Source organism: Poeciliopsis prolifica, unplaced genomic scaffold, assembly GCF_027474105.1.
Source record: "Poeciliopsis prolifica strain line A6 unplaced genomic scaffold, Auburn_PproV2 SCAFFOLD024, whole genome shotgun sequence".
In the NCBI taxonomy this organism is placed as follows: Eukaryota; Metazoa; Chordata; class Actinopteri; order Cyprinodontiformes; family Poeciliidae; genus Poeciliopsis; species Poeciliopsis prolifica.
This window is the reverse complement of record NW_026562399.1, coordinates 5,278,169-5,301,295: the sequence shown is the minus strand read 5'-3', so window position 1 is coordinate 5,301,295 and position 23,127 is coordinate 5,278,169. Positions and strand designations below refer to the sequence as shown.

The 23,127-nt window shown below is 40.4% G+C and overlaps 4 protein-coding genes across 4 annotated transcripts; all 4 read left to right on the top strand.

Annotated features, from left to right (window-relative positions):
* The first annotated feature begins 653 nt into the window (after positions 1 to 653).
* Positions 654 to 2,830, top strand: LOC129370521 (olfactory receptor 2K2-like). The gene is made up of 4 exons (XM_055046562.1): positions 654 to 664; positions 796 to 1,188; positions 1,906 to 2,132; positions 2,469 to 2,830. The coding sequence occupies exons 1-4, from the start codon at positions 654 to 656 to the stop codon at positions 2,828 to 2,830; spliced, it is 993 nt and encodes a 330-aa protein (XP_054902537.1).
* A 2,606-nt stretch (positions 2,831 to 5,436) lies between these two features.
* LOC129370686 (olfactory receptor 2K2-like) lies at positions 5,437 to 6,828 on the top strand. The gene is made up of 4 exons (XM_055046831.1): positions 5,437 to 5,447; positions 5,579 to 5,971; positions 6,155 to 6,381; positions 6,473 to 6,828. Exons 1-4 carry the CDS (start codon positions 5,437 to 5,439, stop codon positions 6,826 to 6,828), a joined length of 987 nt encoding a protein of 328 aa, XP_054902806.1.
* Positions 6,829 to 9,767: 2,939 nt separating this feature from the next.
* Positions 9,768 to 18,779, top strand: LOC129370520 (uncharacterized). The gene is made up of 8 exons (XM_055046561.1): positions 9,768 to 9,842; positions 9,974 to 10,366; positions 10,827 to 11,053; positions 11,400 to 11,744; positions 15,671 to 16,053; positions 17,486 to 17,898; positions 18,058 to 18,284; positions 18,424 to 18,779. Exons 1-8 carry the CDS (start codon positions 9,832 to 9,834, stop codon positions 18,777 to 18,779), a joined length of 2,355 nt encoding a protein of 784 aa, XP_054902536.1. The 5' UTR covers positions 9,768 to 9,831.
* Positions 18,780 to 20,937: 2,158 nt separating this feature from the next.
* Positions 20,938 to 22,497, top strand: LOC129370519 (olfactory receptor 52E4-like). Its single transcript, XM_055046560.1, has 3 exons — positions 20,938 to 21,326; positions 21,756 to 21,982; positions 22,124 to 22,497. Exons 1-3 carry the CDS (start codon positions 20,953 to 20,955, stop codon positions 22,495 to 22,497), a joined length of 975 nt encoding a protein of 324 aa, XP_054902535.1. The 5' UTR covers positions 20,938 to 20,952.
* Positions 22,498 to 23,127: the final 630 nt, after the last annotated feature.

The window sequence follows — 23,127 nt, the reverse complement described above, 5'->3', positions numbered from 1 at the left end:
ATCATCTTAACTAGAGCTTGCAAAGGTGCACCCAGGATTGCAATTATTAGGTTTTTGTCAATAGCCAATAAATACAATCAACAACTCTCTGATAAATTTGGAGGGAAAAACAAAACAATAAAGTGAGTTCTTATTGAATAACCAATAAGTACTCCTGTTCTCTAACAGCTCTGCCACTGAACTGCATTCTCAACATTGTACTTCAACTGATTGGATTTCATGATGATTCTGTTTGACCTATTTGGTGCTTTTAGACTTTATTTTATGAGTCTTCACTGTACAGTCAAAGTTATTCTGTCTCTTTCCATTTTCATCCTCATCTGTGAATGTAATGAACATTCACTTCCTGTCAGCTCTGACAAAGAACTGACAGGGTTGCCTGTCAACCGACAACCCTGACACGCAACTCTGTGTTGGTGTTTCCATGGTACCTCTATGTTTGGAAATGTGTTGAAGTTGAGTTGAAATCCTTTAAAGAGACACAAGTTTTCATCCACACCTCAGAGCAATGTTAGTGCTCTCAGCAGAGAGGAGGCTGACTCTCTCCAAAACACATAGAGTAGTAATTACTTGGTGTTATACAATCTCAGCTGCTGATGCTTTTGATGTTACATTTCATTCTTTGATGCTATCTCCATTTAAATGTCATTTGCATGATTTGGAGGTAATATGCCATCATCAGCTTGATATGAAATGTAGCTACAGATTTATGTTTTCATCTGTTCCAGTATGTCTCTCTCTATAAATCTACCAACATTTCTATCGTCTGAGGTTTAATCTGTTCTGTTTCTTTAGGGTTGTGCTGCTTTGGATGGAGAACCAAACCTCGGTGATTCCTCTCAAACAGCCGATTGTTTTTGAACTGGAGGGCTTTGATGTTCAACCAGGCAACGGACCGTTCTTGTTTCTGTTGGCTTTGCTCGCCTACATAGCGGTGTTACTGGGGAACGGTGTGGTGATCTGTGTTATTATGACTGACAAGAACCTGCACAGGCCCATGTTTGTTATGCTCTGTCACCTCATGGTCTGTGACCTGCTGGGGGCCACAATGGTGCTTCCTCGCCTCATGATGGATCTGCTGATGGGGCTGAAGAAGATCGCCTACATCCCAGCCATTCTCCAGGCATTCTGCGCTCACACATATGTTACAACAATGGTTAACCTTTTAACTGCAATGGCCTATGACAGGTAAAGAAACATATTAGAGAAGAATGGTCTAAATCTGTCAATGATATGATGCAGTTTGCAGGTTTTTTTTTCCATTAATCAATAAAATTTTATTTGTATTGCACTTTTCAACAATGAAGCATTTCAAAGTGTTTTACATCACAAAAACACAAAGATGCAAAGCCCTTCAAAAGAAAACTTTAAAATCAATCTGAAATATTAACTTGACTTTATTCACTCTTGTGTTACTGAGATCAATGAAGATGCATCAATTATAGGATTGAAATTATTTTTGCAGAAAAGGCCTTGAGATGATGTGAAATGGCGCTATATAATAAATTAAACTGACTGAATGAAACCATCTTTTTCAGAAGATGTTTTTAGGTTTTCATTATGGAATCTTATTTTAATTCTTTTGTAGTTCAGTGTGAATGATCAAGTCTCAAAAATAGTGAATCAAAATCTAAATTTGCTGTTATAGTCAAATTTAATGTGCATGAAATTAAAGGCAAATATTTAAAATGTGAATTGTAATTTATTTTCTTGAAACTCTGAACATGAATCAGAGAATTAATTATCCGATCTACAAGTTTTATTTGGTGAATTCAATCCTAAGACAATAACGTTGGCAGACGGAACACATTTTTTGAGGATGTTGAAATCATTTTTAACTGTGAAACAGATGTAGAACAATTTATTCTGGATACCCTACTTCTGAAAAAGACTGTCTCTCTGCAGGTATGTGGCAGTGTGTGAACCTCTCAGGTATCACTCCATCATGACTTCGGCTCGGCTGCACAGCTGCTGCGCTGTGGCCTGGATCGTTGCTCTGCTGCTCATCGCTGTGCTCTTCTCCTTCCACATGAACGTCCCACTGTGCGGCCATATAGTCCAAAATGTCTATTGCAGCAACCGGGGAATCCTGAACCTGGCCTGCATTCCCACACCTGCCAACAACATTTATGGTCAGTGTTTCCTTTTTTACAAAACAAATAAAATGCAACAGTTTGGGAGCTGCTCCCTGCTTCCTATAAAGAGAGAGATCTGCTTAATAGCTGAATAACTTATTTTCTTTTCTGCTTGTAGATGCAAAGCACCTTAAAAGTCAGTGATCGGTTGATATAGTAGTTTAGTCTAAGAACTGGAATGCCTATTTTTTATTTTATTACTTCTTGATGAATTGGTTTATTTGCTCTTGGAAAACTAAACACAAAGCTGGCATCATATGCTACTCAACAGATATAGAGTTTTAGATATGCAGGATATGTAATCACTTGTCTTGTTTGTTTGTTTTTTTCCAGGTCTAACTATCAGCTGGACTATAAGTACAGTGAGCTTCATTCTAATTGCTTTTTCCTACGTCAGAATCCTGAGTGTGTCCTTAAAGCAAGGCAGAACAAACTGCAGCAAACCCAATAAGGCTGTTCAGACCTGTGTTCCACACATTGTTGTTTACGTTCTCTATAACATCACTGGATTGATATTAATATTGAGTTACAGGTTTCCCTCTCTTTCCCAAAATATAAAAAAGTTCTTAAGCATCCTGGTCTATATCATTTCCCCGATCATAAACCCCATCATCTATGGACTGATCAGTAAAGACCTGAGGGTCAGCTTTATCAAACATTTCTCAACCAGAGTGAGAAACAAAACTTCACATTAACATTGCTTCTGGTGTTTAGACTCTTGTGGGGGAAGTAATCGTCTTTGTAGGTGTTGCAACTGCCTTATGTAGCTAAAGTTTGAATAAGATAAATAAGTCTCCTTGATCATTTGAAATTATGTAAATTGTGATAAGGGTTGATCAGAACTGTACAGCTGAATCTGGTCCTGGTGTCAGTCTAAGACACAAAAGCAAAAACCACCACTGTCTCTTTGTGACACATGTGTTAATCTGTAAATAATCACTTCCCTCTGGCCTCCCCATAGAATATTGCTTTACTTTTTTAAACCTCTCCATGTGCTTGAAGAATCCCAGCTTGTTCATCATTGAAACATCACAGGGTGCACATAGAGGTCAATATTCAGAATGATACCGATATAGACTGCATTCATCTTCCAAATTTTCATCATAAGGATTTGAACTACTCATTCAGCAAAACCACAAACCATCACAATACTCACCAATTTACAAAACATATAATTCTTCATTAAATTCAACATAAAAATCAGGAATAATGAACTTTTTTTTAACACTTTTGCTGTCTTACAAGATGAGGTTCTTTTGATCCTTCAAAGCAAAGTTTTTTCATTGTAAAACATGTTTAACTTCTGTGTTCTTGAAATATGTTATACAAATAAACTTGATTGAATAATTAATACATTCTGTAGTTTTGAATTTAATCTAATAATTAGGAGTCAGATGAGTTCCATTAAAGCCTGATATGACTTTGTTCTTTTTGTCTGTTTGTTTAACCGAAGCCACAGTACTGCATGGACTCTTATGGAAAGATTTGTTTCCATATTGATGGTTACAGCTAGTGATGGGTAAATGAGATGTAATGAAGCATTTTGACCCATAGCAGAACTAATGTGAGAGGTTGGGAGGTTCCGGCTAGAAATAGTCAGTATCACCTTGACGCATGGCTCTGGTTCTGAAACTAGTCCCCTTGAGAGGGGCTTTACATACTTCCACTCTGGAGTTGCCGACAATGAGAGGCATCCGGCAGGAGTGGGCATACTTGTTGCTCCCCATCTCGGGACCTGTTCGTTGGGGTTTGCCCCAGTGAATGAGAGGGTAGCCTCCCTCCGCCTCCGGGTGGGGGGACGGGTTCTGACTGTTGTTTGTGCTTACGGGCCAAACAACAGTTCAGATTACACACCCTTTTTTGAGTCCTTAAAGGGGGTACTGGAGAGTGCCCCTCCTGGGGACTCCCTTGTTCTGCTGTGGGATAAGGGCGTCCAATATTGGATTAGACATTGAGTCCGAGTGGACCATGTTCTGTGCCTCCTTTGTCGAGGCGCCTTATTGGAGCTGTGGCCTCTAGGTTATCGGTGCCTGTCATGGCAGCAACCCTCAAACCCGTTGGTGGACACCTTTGGTGAGGGATACTGTTAAGCTGAAGAAGGAGTCCGATCAGGCCTTTTAGGCCTGTAGGACTCCAGAAGCAGCTGATGGGTACCGGCAGGTGAAGCGGCATGTGGCTCAGGTGGTTGCTGAGGGTAAATCTCAGGCGTCAGAGGAGTTTGGAGAGGCCAGGGAGAAAGACTTCCGCGCGGCTTCAAGTCAATTCTGGTTTACCATCTGGCGTCTCGGGAGGGGGAAGCAGTGCAGCACCAACACTGTTTATAGTGGGGATGGTGTGCTCAATTTGGGATATTGTGGGCCGGTGGGCAGAATACTTTGAAGAACTCCTCAATCCCACCAACATCCCTTCCATTGAGGAAGATGAGCCTGGGGACTCTGGGTCGGGAGCTCCAATCTCTGGGGACAAGGTCGCCGAGGTGGTTAAAAAGCTCCTTGGTGGAAGGGTCCTGGGGGTGGATGAGATTCGCCGGGAGTTTCTTAAAGCTCTGGAGGTTGTAGGGTTGTGTTGGTTGATGCGACCCTGCAATATTGCATGGACATTGGGGGCAGTTCCTCTGGATCTTGTAATGAGTTATCCAGTGCTATGCAGATTACAGGCATGTTCTGAAGACATACAAACCTTTATGACTAAATTGGCATTAAATTGGCTTCTGATTGTGAAGTAAAAGTTTTGGTATATTTTTGACCAGAATATGACATTTGAATACTATATTTAACAGTTTTCCTTTTTTAAACTCTGGAATATTGGCAAAATGAGAAATCTTCTGCTTGACTGAAATAAGTCCATGCATTTGTTAACAAGGCTGGGCGACTGTAAATATATACTGTCAGAACATCCAAAAAATACAAATAAAAGCCCATAGCTGATCCAAGTTGCTGAAGCAAGAATTTTGATGAAAATTTAAAAAGCGAGATATTATTTACCCTTTCTCATCCTCATCTATCCTTGGTCAAGGGTATGAACTCAATGCCCATCCCCCTGAACGGCACTTTCAGTGGAGTTGGTGTTTCCATGGTACCTCTATGTTTGGAAATGTGTTGAAGTTGAGTTGAAATCCTTTAAAGAGACACAAGTTTTCATCCACACCTCAGAGCAATGTTAGTGCTCTCAGCAGAGAGGAGGCTGACTCTCTCCAAAAGACATAGAGTAGTAATTACTTGGTGTTATACAATCTCAGCTGCTGATGCTTTTGATGTTACATTTTATTCTTTGATGCTATCTCCATTTAAATGTTATTTGCATGATTTGGAGGTAATATGCCATCATCAGCTTGATATGAAATGTAGCTACTGATTTATGTTTTCATTCGTTCCAGTATGTCTCTCTCTATAAATCTACCAACATTTCTATTGTCTGAGGTTAAATCTGTTCTGTTTCTTTAGGGTTGTGCTGCTTTGGATGGAGAACCAAACCTCGGTGATTCCTCTCAAACAGCCGATTGTTTTTGAACTGGAGGGCTTTGATGTTCAACCAGGCAACGGACCGTTCTTGTTTCTGTTGGCTTTGCTCGCCTACATAGCGGTGTTACTGGGGAACGGTGTGGTGATCTGTGTTATTATGACTGACAAGAACCTGCACAGGCCCATGTTTGTTATGCTCTGTCACCTCATGGTCTGTGACCTGCTGGGGGCCACAATGTTGCTCCCTCGCCTCATGATGGATCTGCTGATGGGGCTGAAGAAGATCGCCTACATCCCAGCCATCTTCCAGGCATTCTGCGCTCACACATATGGTGCAGCAATGTTGACAGTTTTAACTGCAATGGCCTATGACAGGTAAAGAAATATGTAAAATAGTAAAGTATCTATCCAAACATTTCGGTTTTCCATACTATGAAATAATACACATTGGAAAGAAAAAATAAACACTGGTTATTCATGAGGAAATGAAACGGTTTGAATTAGATTCTGAATGCAGCATTAGAGATTTTGTTCCCTAACAGTTCTGTCTCTCTGCAGGTATGTGGCAGTGTGTGAACCTCTCAGGTATCACTCTATCATGACTTCGGCTCGGCTGCACAGCTGCTGCGCTGTGGCCTGGATCGTTGCTCTGCTGCTCATCGCTGTGCTCTTCTCCTTCCACATGAACGTCCCACTGTGCGGCCATATAGTCCAACATCTCTATTGCAGTAACCGGGGCATCCTGAACCTGGCCTGCATTCCCACACCTGCCAGCAACGTCTACGGTCTGTGCTTCCCTTTTTCACAAAAGGAGAGAAACATCATATTCTATTTTTGTCATTATTAAACCCAAGCCCATGTGTTTTGTTCTTTCAGGTCTGGCGATGACCTGGACTTTAAGTACGGTGACCTTCATTCTCATCAGTTCTTCCTACATCAGAATCCTGAGTGTTTCCATAAAACAAGGCAGATCAAACAGCAGCATCCGCAGCAAGGCGTTTCAGACCTGCGCTCCACACATTGTTGTGTATGTTCTCTTTCAGATTGCTTCATTGATTGTGATTTTAATTCAGAGGTTCCCCTCTCTTTCCCAAAATATAAAAAAGTTCCTCAGCATCCTCATCTTTATCATTCCCCCCATCATTAACCCCATGATCTATGGAATGATCAGTAAAGACCTCAGGGTCAGCTTTATCAAACGTTTCTCAACCAGAGTAAGAAACAAAACTTAGAACTAACACTGTAGCTTGGTGTTCTTAGATTATATAACTCCTCTTGTGGAAATTATGTTTCTCATATATGCTGTAAAATGTTTAGATATCTCATCTTATCTCTTGAAATCAGCATCAAGCCTCAGAATGATATGATATGACTACTTGCAGCATTTGGGTTTAACGATGCAGTGAACCACATACTACTGAAATATATGACAAGTATATCAACCAAAAAATACAAAGAACACATGAAATTATAAACAATTTAAGCTTGACACAGATTTAAATATCTTGCACATTTAATTATCTGCTGTATTTTTCAGTAACCAAGAACACAACAACCTTGACTAGAACACTGACCTTCAGCTGTTGCATTTAGACTAGAACTCAGCTGCTGCTTTAACTTTGTGTTGTAATCAAACAATTCTTGGTGTTGTTTACTTTGCTCCTTATGTGATATAATTTTGAGTTTGAACTGAAGTTTAAACTTGTAGATGTTACATAAAAAGTGGTATTGAAATTACTTTGGCTTTGTTTAACTTTTGTCTCTCTGGGTGCTCTGGCTCCTTGACTATCAGGTTGATTGATGTCTCTAAATTGGGTGTAGGAGTATAATTGTTTGTCCTGTCTGTCTCTGTATTTCCTTGCGATGGACTTGTGACCTGTCCAGGTTGAACCCACCAGTTGACTTGTGGAGATAGGCACCAGAACATTTCAGAACCCCACTAAAGACAAGCATGTAAAGATAATAAATAGATGGATGTCTAATTTTTGAAGAAAATAAATTCATCTTTATTTGCCTCAACCTCAAGTGTCTTATTTGTTTTTGTGTGAAACTTAAATATTCATGTTGGGAAATTCAAAGAGCTCCATGGAGGCAGTTTTGTTATAGACAAACTTTCATTTATGAAAATACGACCTAAAGAAAGTGGGACATTTGGCTATAACTTCTCATTCATTTCTCAGTCAAATGTTTGACATGCAGCCAGGCTTTTTCTCAGGTTGTATTGAAAATGGGAAGCATGTGTCATGTTTCGTGTTTTCCCATGTGTTTATTTTGAATGTTCAGTGTCCTGAGTCTCCTCCTTGTCCTGTCTGCCCCTTGATTATTCCCAGGTGTGTCTTGTTCCCTTGATTACCCTCAGTGTATTTAATCCCTCCTGTGTCCATTGTTCCTGGTCGGGTCCTTGTCGTTGTCGACAAGCACATTGTTGTTGTACGCTGTCGCTGCTGTCGTTACTTGTTGTTTGTTTCGCCTGTTTACCAGTTGCTACCGGTGTGAGCCCTGGCCTCCGCTCAGCCATGCTGCCTGGCTGCGGACTTGTTTTGTTGACTGTGTTTTCTGGACATATTTCTTTGTTATTAAATTACCACTACTCACTTTACCTGGACCTCCAGCGTCTGCCTCACCACCTCCACTACACCCGCTCCACCAATAACGTATGGTTACACATGTCAAGTTTATTTGTATAACATATTTCAAGAACACAGAAGTTAAACATGTTTTACAATGAAAAAACTTTGCTTTGAAGGATCAAAAGAACCTCATCTTGTAAGACAGCAAAAGTGTTAAAAAAAAGTTCATTATTTCTGATTTTTATGTTGAATTTAATGAAGAATTATATGTTTTGTAAATCGGTGAGTATCGTGATGGTTTGTGGTTTTGCTGAATGAGTAGTTCAAATCCTTATGATGAAAATTTGGAAGATGAATGCAGTCTATATCGGTATCATTCTGAATATTGACCTCTATGTGCACCCTGTGATGTTTCAATGATGAACAAGCTGGGATTCTTCAAGCACATGGAGAGGTTTAAAAAAGTAAAGCAATATTCTATGGGGAGGCCAGAGGGAAGTGATTATTTACAGATTAACACATGTGTCACAAAGAGACAGTGGTGGTTTTTGCTTTTGTGTCTTAGACTGACACCAGGACCAGATTCAGCTGTACAGTTCTGATCAACCCTTATCACAATTTACATAATTTCAAATGATCAAGTGTACTTACTGATCTTATTCAAACTTTAGCTACATAAGGCAGTTGCAACACCTACAAAGACGATTACTTCCCCCACAAGAGTCTAAACACCAGAAGCAATGTTAATGCGAAGTTTTGTTTCTCACTCTGGTTGAGAAATGTTTGATAAAGCTGACCCTCAGGTCTTTACTGATCAGTCCATAGATGATGGGGTTTATGATCGGGGAAATGATATAGACCAGGATGCTTAAGAACTTTTTTATATTTTGGGAAAGAGAGGGAAACCTGTAACTCAATATTAATATCAATCCAGTGATGTTATAGAGAACGTAAACAACAATGTGTGGAACACAGGTCTGAACAGCCTTATTGGGTTTGCTGCAGTTTGTTCTGCCTTGCTTTAAGGACACACTCAGGATTCTGACGTAGGAAAAAGCAATTAGAATGAAGCTCACTGTACTTATAGTCCAGCTGATAGTTAGACCTGGAAAAAAACAAACAAACAAGACAAGTGATTACATATTCTGCATATCTAAAACTCTATTTCTGTTGAGTAGCATATGATGCCAGCTTTGTGTTTAGTTTTCCAAGAGCAAATGAACTGATTCATCAAGAAGTAATAAAATGAAAAATAGGCATTCCAGTTCTTAGACTAAACTACTATATCAACCGATCACTGACTTTTAAGGTGCTTTGCATCTACAAGCAGAAAAGAAAATAAGTTATTCAGTTGTTAAGCAGATCTCTCTCTTCATAGGAAGCAGGGAGTAATGTCCATCCCCCTGAACGGCACTTTCAGTGGAGTTGGTGTTTCCATGGTACCTCTATGTTTGGAAATGTGTTGAAGTTGAGTTGAAATCCTTTAAAGAGACACAAGTTTTCATCCACACCTCAGAGCAATGTTAGTGCTCTCAGCAGAGAGGAGGCTGACTCTCTCCAAAACACATAGAGTAGTAATTACTTGATGTTATACAATCTCAGCTGCTGATGCTTTTGATGTTACATTTTATTCTTTGATGCTATCTCCATTTAAATGTCATTTGCATGATTTGGAGGTAATATGCCATCATCAGCTTGATATGAAATGTAGCTACAGATTTATGTTTTCATCTGTTCCAGTATGTCTCTCTCTGTAAATCTACCAACATTTCTATCGTCTGAGGTTTAATCTGTTCTGTTTCTTTAGGGTTGTGCTGCTTTGGATGGAGAACCAAACCTCGGTGATTCCTCTCAAACAGCCGATTGTTTTTGAACTGGAGGGCTTTGATGTTCAACCAGGCAACGGACCGTTCTTGTTTCTGTTGGCTTTGCTCGCCTACATAGCGGTGTTACTGGGGAACGGTGTGGTGATCTGTGTTATTATGACTGACAAGAACCTGCACAGGCCCATGTTTGTTATGCTCTGTCACCTCATGGTCTGTGACCTGCTGGGGGCCACAATGGTGCTTCCTCGCCTCATGATGGATCTGCTGATGGGGCTGAAGAAGATCGCCTACATCCCAGCCATACTCCAGGCAATCTGCGCTCACACATATGGTGCAGCAATGTTGACAGTTTTAACTGCAATGGCCTATGACAGGTAAAGAAACATATTAGAGAAGAATAGTCTAAATCAGTCAATGATATGACGCAGTTTGCAGAGTTTTTTTTCCATCAATCAATAAAAATGTATTTGTATTGCACTTTTCAACGATGAAGCATTTCAAAGTGTTTTACATCACAAAAACACAAAGATGCAAAGCCCTTAAAAAGAAAACTTTAAAATCAATCTGAAATATTAACTTGACTTTATTCATTCTTGTGTTACTGAGATCAATGAAGATGCATCAATTATAGGATTGAAATTATTTTTGCAGAAAAGGCCTTGAGATGATGTGAAATGCTACTCTATAATAAATTGACTTAATGAAATATTTTTTTTCAGGAGATGTTTTTAGGTTTTCATTGTGGAATCTTATTTTAATTCTTTTGTGGTTCAGTGTGAATGATCAAGTCTCAAGAATAGTGAATCAACATCTAAATTTGTCTTCTCTCTGCAGGTATGTGGCAGTGTGTGAACCTCTCAGGTATCACTCCATCATGACTTCGGCTCGGCTGCACAGCTGCTGCGCTGTGGCCTGGATCGTTGCTCTGCTGCTCATCGCTGTGCTCTTCTCCTTCCACATGAACGTCCCACTGTGCGGCCATATAGTCCAAAATGTCTACTGCAGCAACCGGGGAATCCTGAGCCTGGCCTGCATTCCCACACCTGCCAACAACATTTATGGTCAGTGTTTCCTTTTTTACACAAGATGTGAAATACAAACCTTACAAATATGAAACAGAAGAAACAGCTTGGGGGAATACTTCCATCCTTTTTCTAAATTTTGCTCATGCCCAACATTGGCAGATACATTAACATAATTGTTTTATTTTTTTGCTGAGGGTACAGCGAACCTGATGTATGGCTATGATAACAGTGGAATGCCAATTTGTTTTCATTTAATATCCTCTTTACTTCAGTAAATGTATTTTTTCTTGGGACTCAAACAATAAGCTGGCCACTAGTGATACTTTAAAATTTTTTAAAATATATTTATGATATATAACCCCTAGTCTTCATTTCTTTTCAGGTCTGGCGATGACCTGGACTTTGAGCACAGGGACCTTCATCATCATCGCCTATTCCTACATCAGAATCCTGAGTGTTTCCATAAAACAAGGCAGAACAAACAGCAGCATCCGCAGCAAGGCGTTTCAGACCTGCGCTCCACACATTGTTGTTTACGTTCTCTATGAAATCGCTATAATGACTGTGATTGTGAGTTACAGGTTCCCCTCTCTTTCCCAAAATATAAAAAAGTTCTTCAGTATCCTTGTCTATATCATTCCCCCCATTATTAACCCCATCATCTACGGACTGGTCAGTAAAGACCTGAGGGTCAGCTTCATCAAACATTTCTTAACCAGAGTAAGAAACAAAACTTAGAACTAACACTGTAGCTGGTCTTCTTCAGTTATATAATTCCGCTGATGGAACTTATGTAAATGTTTAGATAGCTTCATTAAGTTAATTTAATTTATTATATAGTGCCATTTCACATCATCTCAAGCGAGAAGGCCTGCATGCTTTGGTGTCTGAGACTGCAATAGAGCTCAATAAGTGTCTAACCACTCCACTGTAACAGGCTGCAGAATGTATTGACCAACAGTTCTGAGACCGATGCTTGGCAAAAAAATGTGAAAGCCGGGACTACACAAAATGGAAGCTCCAAGTTTGATGAGAAGATCACGCCTCAACAGGATCACAGGCCATGTAAGGGAACACACAAATGGATGTCCCACAGTCTGATTACCCACCATGGCTTAGTCCCTGGCAGAATCTGTGTTTCCCAAGAGAAATCCACTGGTGATGTAGCGTGGTCAGTTAAGGCTCCTTGTGGAGGCGTCATGTTGATGGAAGAAAATGTGGCTTCAGTGTCAACAAGAACACTGTCCCACAGTCTGATTAATGGTTACTGACCTTCACTGACAACATGGGTCCCTCGTTGACATGTCATCTTGATTTCTCTGCATAACGGCAATCAAAATGCTATAATAAACTTCAAAAACTCAAATGCTCAAGTGATAATTACTTATTTTAAGGCATAAATGAGTAAAGTCAATGGTTGTCATCCTCAGGAGTCAGTGCGACCCATGGGTTGAAAAATGGTTTATTATTTCAGTCCGACTGTCATGTTATAAAATTAATGAAGAATTGTCATGTACTTTGAAAATTCTTGGCTATGGTGGTGTTCAGTTGTCATGCTGACAGACATGTTCAAATATTTCTAGTGAAAACATGAAGATGAGTTCTGATGGTATCAGTATCATTCTTTATGTAGAACTTATGATGTTGCAGTGATACAATTTTTGGGTATTTTTCAAACACATGCAAAGGTTCAAGAAAGCCAAGTGAGACAGGAATCTGTGTTGGTGTTTCCATCGTACCTCTATGTTTGGAAATGTGTTGAAAACGTGTAGAAAACCTTTAAAGGGACACAAGGGGCTGGATGCAATGACCTGGACTTTAAGCACAGGGACCTTCATTCTCATCAGTTCTTCCTACATCAGAATCTTGAGTGTTTCCATAAAACAAGGCAGAACAAACAGCAGCATCCGCAGCAAGGCGTTTCAGACCTGCGCTCCTCATATTGTTGTTTACGTTCTCTATCAAACTTCTTCACTGATTGATTTTAATTCAGAGGTTTCCCTCTCTTTCCCAAAACATGAAAAAGTTCTTCAGTGTTCTTGTCTTCATCATTCCCCCTAAAAACCTTTAGTCAGCTTTATCAAACGTTTCTCAACCAGAGTAAGAAACAAAACTTCTCACTAACACTTTAGCTGCTGTTCTTAGGTTATATAACTCGTCTTGTGGAACGTTTGCTCCTTATGGATCCTGTAAAATGTTTATATTATTTATGTTCTAAGAGGTCACACATCCTTTGCTATCTGTTACTGATAGAGTTGTGTATGCATGTTTTTATTTAACCATGACAGTAACTTAACTGAGGTTAAACCCCTCTTTTCCAAGAGTGACTGGGCCAACACAGCAGTAGAAAACAGTAAATCCAAAATACAAGACCAAATACACACAAGACAGCGTTTAACTAAACAAAGGTTTAGTACCAGGAGACGAGTGATCTGATGCCTCTGCCCTTCCTGATGGATTGAATTGCCCCAAAGTAGTAAGAGGTGATAACATCACATTGTTAAGTTTACTATTGCAGGTGACAGAAAATGTGAAAGCCTTTATACCCAGCATGACATATAAACCCATCAACTATTCACATACAAAGAACACAAAAACTGCTTAGTATTGAAACCTGACACTGAAATAATAAAGCACATTTTATTCAACTTTCCGTGTCTGTTTATTGCAAGTTAAAGGAAAACAGAGGAGTGTCTCTTCTTTGCTGGCTCATTCAAACATTCAGAAGTGGATTTCATGGTCCCACAGCCGTCCTGCCGATTGCCTTCCTTCTACACGCAGAGAAAAGCCAACGATCACACAGTGAGAGCATATTTTACTGTGTTAACAGGATGTTAATGATTTTCTGGTTCAAATGATGAGGCAGCCTGTGTCTGCTCCTGGTGGATAGTCATCAACACAATTATTTTATCAACTGGTATCATTATTTATTTTATTTGTTCTTTTCTATGAGTTTGTCTTATTTAAGTTTTAAGTTTTTACTATGGACCTTTTTTTGTGTCTGGAAAAGTATCAATTTGTTGATTGATTCATTGATTGATTTTGGGGAGAGACATTAGCTTAGCATCTATATTCTTCCAGCAAGCATCAGGTCTGCAACAGCATGACACAGGATAGAATACATCCAGATCCCTGAGAGAAAGCAGAAAAAACTAAATGCAGCAGTTGAAAGTCAAACCTCAGATTTATCTGAAGCAACCTCGAGTTGAGCAATTATCCATTCGAAAGTCACTGTCCTTGTTATCAGCTTCTGCTTCATGACTTTGTGACTGACAATGTTATCAATGTTGTGTTTGACTTTGTATTAAGCATGTTTCTAACAGAAAACATTGTTGGATGACAATAAAGAATCACTGGTACTGATTGCGGCAGCAAGTCCTCATTTCACTTTTTAAAGTAAGAATAAAACATATAAAAGACAGGCAGGGGTTGTTGCAATTTTTGCTTCATTAACTGTAAAAAGGAAAATATGACTCTTGAGTATTTGGGAATTGAGGTAAAAAGGCTATAAGCTTCAACACTAACTCTTTATAGAGTATTCGCTCTGTGTGCCCAAAGAGAAGACAACGTTCAGCGTGTTCTGCAGGGTTTGATCCTTTTGGTGTTTCTGTTGGGAAACATCTGTGTGTCACTCCTTGTGACACACTCTCATGACTCGCATGGAGAACAGCTTCGTAACGCCGGATCTTAAGTCTTTGCTGACCAGTCCATAGATGATGGGGTTGAGAGCTGGTGGAACTATGATGAAGAGGATACTAAAGAACTTCCTGATGTTTTGGGAGACAGAGGGAAACCTGAGACTGACAATGATGATAACTGAGGCTATCTGATAGAGAACATACACAACGAGATGAGGCACACACGTCTGCAAGGCCTTCTTTTGAACACTGCTGTCGGTCCTCCGCTGTTTAAATGAGGCGCTCAGGATTCTGATGTAGGAAAAAGCAATGATGACAAACACCCCGGTGCTCACAGACCAGGTCATGGCCAGACCTGAAAAACATGGGCAAACATTTTCACATACAGTTTCTGATCAAACGCAGAGCTTTCCTCTCAGTAAATGTCCAGACCGTAGATGTTGCTGGCAGGTGTGGGAATGCAGGCCAGGTTCAGGATGCCCCGGTTGCTGCAGTAGACATGTTGGACTATATGGCCACATAGCGGGACGTTCATGTGGAAGGAGAAGAGCACAGCGATGAGCAGCAGAGCAACGATCCAGGCCACAGCGCAGCAGCTGTGCAGCCGAGCCGAAGTCATGATGGAGTGATACCTGAGAGGTTCACACACTGCCACATACCTGCAGAGAGACAGAGCTGTCATGGATCGGGTTTTTAACTAAATGGTTATTTAAGCTGATTTCTTAGGGAACCCATTAAGATGCTATTTGTATTTTACATTTATCCATTTTCAATTTAATTCTGGAGAATTTGTTTAAATAAACATTAAAACAAAAGGATTTTCCTCTTTGAGGTGAAAGATAATATATGATCCAACTATTTAATGATCAAGAATATTTATTGAAGTTAAATGTAAATTAGGGAATCCACCAAAGGCTCCTATACTGCAAATTTTGAACATTAAAAACTAAAAACACTTATGGACACTCAAGTCCATAATGTTCTCACACTTGACACGTTTTTTCACCTATCATAGGCCATCACTCCCAGAATGGTTTGCATTGCTACGCCGTATGTGTGAACACAGAAACCCTGAGCAATAGCTGGGAGGTAGCTGATCTTCTTCTGCCCCATCAAGAAGTGCATCATGAGCCTGGGAAGCACCGCCGTGGCCCCCAGCAGGTCACAGACCACCAGGTGGCAGATCATCACAAACATGGGTCTGTGCAGGCTCCGGTCCATCATGATGACACAGATCACCACACCGTTCCCCAGCAGCACCACCATGTAGGCAAACAGAGCCAAGAAGAACAAGAGTGGACCATGTCCTGGTGGAACGTCGAAGCCCTCCAGTTCAAACACAATCGGCTGCCTGAGAGGAGTGAATGTCAGGTTCTCCATCCAAAGCTGGACAGCTCTGTGAGACAAGCAGATTAAACTGTAACAGATTTAACAACAAACATGTTACAAGCTATGAAACTTAAAAATCCAGCTCTTTATGTTACAGAATGCAAACAAAAGGTAATAAAATGAAATGTAAAGAATTAGTAAAACCCGGCGATCACCTCAACAGCAGAGAACTGAAGTTTCAGTGTAAGATGAAGGTGCTCATCATATTTGTGCTGTTCTCACTTTTGAGCAAACAGACATCTCCGTTAAATTATGTAACTGTGTATATGATTTATTCCCACTGTCAATCAAACCATGGAAACAGATTCTCCGCCTCCCATGTCATTCTGAGGTCTGTGTTTCTGGGTCTGGTACCAGAAATAAACTATGAATGGTTTGGGAGAAATGTCTTCAGCAATGGTTTACAGAAAGAATTAAAAATTGTTTGCTGATTTGACATAATCCTCTTGTTACAGCCAGATTTCTGTGAGACAAAACAAAACAATCTAATCATCTCAGATAATGTTATTGTCATAATTTGCAGTATGAGATGGTGAGAAACTCAGTAGATCCAGGTTATGGAGAGAAAATGGAGACTTAATGATGCAAAACTCAAGGCAGCACAGAGATTACTAATCTCTGGTAGCAACTGGTAATGAAACTAACTGACAGCAGACTAGACCAGACAAAGAACAAGGGACACAGGTGGGTTTACTAACACAGGGAGACAATTGTGTGTTTTCAGGGGAAACAAGGAACAGCTGTACTCAGTCAAGGCATGGTCGGGTCAACACAGAGACTTAACAGAACACAGAAACCTCAGAAAGAGACCTGATGTACAATAAAACACTTTTTCAATTATTATTTTTTTCTGATCAGAGTCGTATTCATCTTTATGTTCATGGTGGATCTTTTTAGGTCAGTCTTTAATTTGTTTAATTTTGTCCGTGGTTAAGGTATTTATTGTGTTAATGGGACAGTGGGTGGATAACTGAACAGAAGTGCAGAAAACCATGTTGAAATAGCTTTCTGTTTCCCTGGGTCATGGGTTGTCAGTGTTGGGTGAAAATGGTGTGTAAATTTGAACTTTGTCCTCTAAAAATAGAATAACATTAAAGAGTATTGTTATTGGCTGACAGGCAGGGAGCGATGGTGCTATGGAAATCCAGTAGACATCAAATGATTTAAATGGAACACCTCCTGAAGGACGGAGCAACACTGATGCTCCATCAAGATAAGAAGGGCCATCCTCTCATCATCGTTTAACATAACCTTTTGTTTGCTGTTGACGTTTTTCATGAAGGTTTTAGCATCTCTAAGACTTTCCATTAAGTGGTGTTTAATTTTCAGGTATTATTTCACAATCTATACCAAGGACAACTGTAACCTATTTACTGATGCTTTGCAAAGATGAACTTGCTTCTGTCTTTTTATAGCAGTTTTTATGTTTAATATACTGGAGGGTTTAATCTGCTTGTCTCACAGAGCTGTCCAGCTTTGGATGGAGAACCTGACATTCACTCCTCTCAGGCAGCCGATTGTGTTTGAACTGGAGGGCTTCGACGTTCCACCAGGACATGGTCCACTCTTGTTCTTCTTGGCTCTGTTTGCCTACATGGTGGTGCTGCTGGGGAACGGTGTGGTGATCTGTGTCATCATGATGGACCGGAGCCTGCACAGACCCATGTTTGTGATGATCTGCCACCTGGTGGTCTGTGACCTGCTGGGGGCCACGGCGGTGCTTCCCAGCCTCATGATGCACTTCTTGATGGGGCAGAAGAAGATCAGCTACCTCTCTGCCATTATTCAGGGTTTCTGTGTTCACACATATGGAGCTGCAATGCATACCATCCTGGGGGTAATGGCTGTTGACAGGTGATAAATCATAAAATCTTTGCTGGTATCTATGTCTGTATTAACTTTTCCTATGTGCTAACATATTGACATTTTCTTTTAATGTCCATGAGTTAAACTACTATCCGTCAGTAATGTGCATAGTACAGATAGAAATGTTTTTTTGCCTTCTCTCTGCAGGTATGTGGCAGTGTGTGAACCTCTCAGGTATCACTCCATCATGACTTCGGCTCGGCTGCACAGCTGCTGCGCTGTGGCCTGGATCGTTGCGCTGGTGCTCATCGCTGTGCTCTTCTCCTTCCACGTTAATCTCCCTTACTGCCGTCGAATCATTCAGCACGTCTACTGCAGCAATAAGTCCATAATGAATCTGGCCTGCACTCCCCCCCTTATCAGCAACATCTACGGTCAGTGCAAATGAGCAACTGAAAACAGACAACCATCAGCGTGATAAAGGAACAACAAAAAGCTCATTTTACTTAAACAGGAACCACTTCTGATAGTTGCATGAATCTGACTGGTCCTGTAACTCTCTGTGTCTCACAGGTTTATTCATTGCTTGGTTCGTGAGCACAGGGATGTTTGTCGTCATCGCTTATTCCTACATCAGGATCCTGAAAGCGGCTTTCAAGCAGGGCAGGAACGACACCAGCATCCGCACCAAGGCCTTCCAGACATGTGCGTCACACTTTGTTGTGTATGTCTTCTATGAATTAGCCACGTTGATTATAATCGTTAACTACAGATTTCCATCCACCTCCCAAAACATCAATAAGTTTCTTGGCATCCTGTTCATCATCGTCCCTCCAGCCATCAACCCCATCATCTATGGGCTGGTCAGTAAGGACCTGCGCTCCAGCATCATCAAGCACTTTTCTACCAGAACCGTTCCCAAGAACTGATTTTGTCATGTTGTTATATTTATGAAATGTTGGAAGAACAGGAGCTTGTAATAATGCAATGTTGTTCAAGCAGATCTGTTTGGGATCTGCTGTCTTCAGAAAGTGAAAACAAAGCCATAACGAGTTTCTGTCCTTATAGTTTTAGAATATCGACATGAAAGTCAAAATGAAAGGTCAATTATCTGTAACTGGTTTCATGAACAGCAGGATCTTCCCCAGTATCCCCTGTATTTCATTTAGCTAAAGTACAAAGTGAGACATGAAAGTAAAACATTTTCTGTCGACTGCCTTGATGTTGAGCAGATTCAGACGCCCTACATGTAAAAAAATAAAGTTATAAATACCAATTCAGAGTAAGGGTCACAGAATCAATTGGTGCCAGTCCTTATTGGGGTCCTTCCGAAAAAATGTAATTTAATTTATTGATTGTCCTCACTTTTGTAAAACTATTCAATATTTTAAATCACTGAGTTTTTTCTGTGCTTTGATGTTTCAGTATGAGCGAAGTCCAGCACTTTAATGTTTGGGTTATTGTTCAAAGGCCGAAATAAAACATTTTTAACAGATGACTTGGTTGGACCGTGCCGATAAATAGAGAAACCTGGATTAATTACATTGTTGATTGTTTTTGTAAACATGGAGTTCTTACAGGTTTAAAAAGTGTAATCCTTTAATAGCCACTTTGAGTTGCAGATGCTAACCTTGCTTTGAAGGAAGAACATGGTGTGGTGCTGAGACTGAAACCATATATTCACTGATATTTTAAAAATCGATGTTTTATTGCAATCTGAAGATAAAATCATCATTCTAGACAATGATTATGTTGTCTAAGGTTTCCTTTTCAAAGCTGTGACACCCTCTACTGACTTAGTCTGCATGTAACCCTGTGTTATAAAACAACTTGTTTTCACAAGGGAACCTTCTCTGAAAGGAAAATGTTCACAGTTGTTCATCTAGAAAAATAAAGTAATTCCTAAACCACTTATGCGGTGTCTTGTTAAAACAGGACACTGTATACCAATTAACAGGACCAGTGTCCTGTTAAGATACTTAAAAGGACACTCTTAAGAACCCTTAACTTTACTGTTGGCTTTGGATTTAGTTTCTAAGTTGACCAGTCAGAATTTTTTCACAAAGAAGACAGCCATGTCAAAACAAGCTCAAGTCGCTCTCTGGATATTATTGGCACGAAAAAAAGCCATTTCATAACATTATTGGTCGAATGTGGCGTCAATCAAAAGGGGGGTTGGGGTCTCTGGACTGCCCAATAAAAGTGTCATAATGGACATCGGTGCAGGTTATGGGGTCAACTGATGTAAGGTACAGAACAGACAGAAGAAATAAAACCACAAAAGATGATGGTAAATGGTCCTTATCAAGTCCGAAGTTACTTTCAGAGATGCACCCTCTGAAGGTGACTCCAGTTGGGTCCTCTGCACACAAGGTGGACAAAGTGTCTCAATCAAGGACTCAACAGCAGAGTTGGGTGAAGCACCACCTTGTGTGGTTACAGGACAAATCTAAAGCCACAGATGTGTAACCACAAACCTAAAAACTATTAAACCGACCATTAATATCAATCAGTTGATTGGATTAAAGTGAAACCACCACTCGACAAGTAAATAAAAATATGTCGAGTGAGTTAAAAATGAAGGCTTTTGAATTTCAACCAAAGATCTTAGCAAAGCAAGATTTAAATTCATGTCATGGTCAGAACGGTTCATAACTTGGAACATTGTCAGTGATTGTGTAATCATGAAGTTTATTGTTGGTGTGTGACTCAGTGATGCGTGTTCAGGCTGCAGGTAGGGAGCGGCTGTAGTGTTTCCATGGTGCAACTGACAGCAGGTGGTATTAAAAAGAGGAATCATTAAATGGTCAACACACTCCTCAATAATCAGAGCTCTGCCAACCAAAAGGTGACTCTCCAATGTTCCCTTTGGCTTTCTGTTGATGTGTTTCACTGGATATTAAAGTTTGTTGGTTTTGCTGATGTTTAATCAGCTTCTTATGAAAATAACTGTACAGTCACTTGTATATATCTTTATAATCTTTTAGTTTATTGCAGATTGTTTTATCACTTTAATGTTATTGTTTTCTTTGATACTGCAGGAATAAGCTGATCCAGATGGTGTCATCTCTCTTATTTTTTGACAGGCTCGTACTCATTTGTATGGAGAACCTGACATTCACTCCTCTCAGGCAGCCGATTGTGTTTGAACTGGAGGGCTTCGACGTTCCACCAGGACATGGTCCACTCTTGTTCTTCTTGGCTCTGTTTGCCTACATGGTGGTGCTGCTGGGGAACGGTGTGGTGATCTGTGTCATCATGATGGACCGGAGCCTGCACAGACCCATGTTTGTGATGATCTGCCACCTGGTGGTCTGTGACCTGCTGGGGGCCACGGCGGTGCTTCCCAGCCTCATGATGCACTTCTTGATGGGGCAGAAGAAGATCAGCTACCTCCCAGCTATTGCTCAGGGTTTCTGTGTTCATACATACGGCGTAGCAATGCAAACCATTCTGGGAGTGATGGCCTATGACAGGTGAGTGGGAGAACCAGTCCATATCTTAATGTATATGTTGTTCCTTCAGTGTTTTGTAATGCATTCTACATTATTTGCTAATTCCTGAACATTTCACTGATCTGTCATTCACTATGCTCTTTCTGTTCTCCTTCTGAGAGAGAAACGTTCCTGTCTTTAATGTCACCTGATTGTTCCTTCATGTTTTTGCAAGGAGGTAACCAGGGCAGCATCCTTAGTCTGAAGAATTAGCTGCTCCTAAATGACTGATTTCTGTATTCAATTCCAGGATGTCATGTAACTGATGTGTTTTTTACATTTTCAAAGAAATATAATTACATGTAACTATTTGGTTTCTCAATTCATTGATGGTTGGTGTGCATATCCCACAGATCAAGCTACATCCCCTTATATTTCGCCCGGTCCTTTAGAATAAATGTCTCTCTGCAGGTATGTGGCAGTGTGTGAACCTCTCAGGTATCACTCCATCATGACTTCGGCTCGGCTGCACAGCTGCTGCGCTGTGGCCTGGATCATTGCTCTGCTGCTCATCGCTGTGCTCTTCTCCTTCCACATGAACGTCCCGCTATGTGGCCACATCCTTCAACATGTTTACTGCAGCAACCGGATCATAATGAATCTGGCCTGCACACCCACTCCCACGAGTGACATCTATGGTCAGTGTAAAGAAAGTATTTTAAAACTTCAGTTCTGGAAAACATCAAGACTTAGCACCGCTTCATAAAGCAGAACAGTCTTCGCTCTGTCACTAACATTTATTTACTGTCTGTAATGCTTTGCTGTTCTGTGTTTTATAGGTTTATCCATGACCTGGTCAGTGAGCACAGGGATGTTCATCATCATCGCGTTTTCCTACATCAGGATCCTGACAGCTGCTTTTAAGCAGGGCAGAACCGACAGCAGCGTCCGTACCAAGGCCTTTCAGACATGTGCATCACACCTTGTGGTTTATGTGTTTTATGAATTAGCTTCGCTGATTATCATCGTTAGCTACAGATTTCCATCCACCACTAAAAACATGAAGAAGTTTCTTAGCATCCTGTTCATCATCGTCCCTCCGGCCATCAACCCCATCATCTATGGGCTGGTCAGTAAGGACCTGCGCTCCAGCATCATCAAGCACTTTTCTACCAGAGCAACTCACAAGAACAGACTTTCTGTCTTACAGTGAATATTTATTTCAAAAGCACAATTTATAAATAAATATGACCGGTAGCTCACAATAATGTAAGGCTGTAAAACTGAGTGTTTTTAATTTATCATCAATAAAATCAGAGAAACTTCCAAGATGCTATTTACTGTTTAGTTGTTTCCAGTTGTGATCTGAACCAGTTTGTTAAAAATGGCAAAATATTAAAATAAATTGAAAATACAATATCTCACAGTGACGTTGATATTGGAACCTTTCCCAGTCTCCAAACCACCAACAGCATGATTACAGTCTGACCAGCTGTCTCTTCATGACAGACCTCAGTTCATTATTTGCATTGTTTGGCTTCTACATTCAACCTACACTCGTTTATTTGTGTGTTTATCTGACATGTTTAAAGCTCAGACATGTTGAAGAAGACCTAAAGTAAAGACCTGACTGTTACTGTTCACCAGGACTCAAAGCGGGAGGTTTCCCAAAGGGCCGGTCACTGGTTTGGAATCTGTTCTTATTTCACCCCAATAATGAATGGCATTAGTGCTGCCTTCATGGTCAATTTGGTGTTTTGTAGATAGTGAAACATCAGTCTGGGTTGGTCTAATATTCTGCACATTAGGGGATATGTGAGCGGGCCTTCCCAATTTGAGGAGA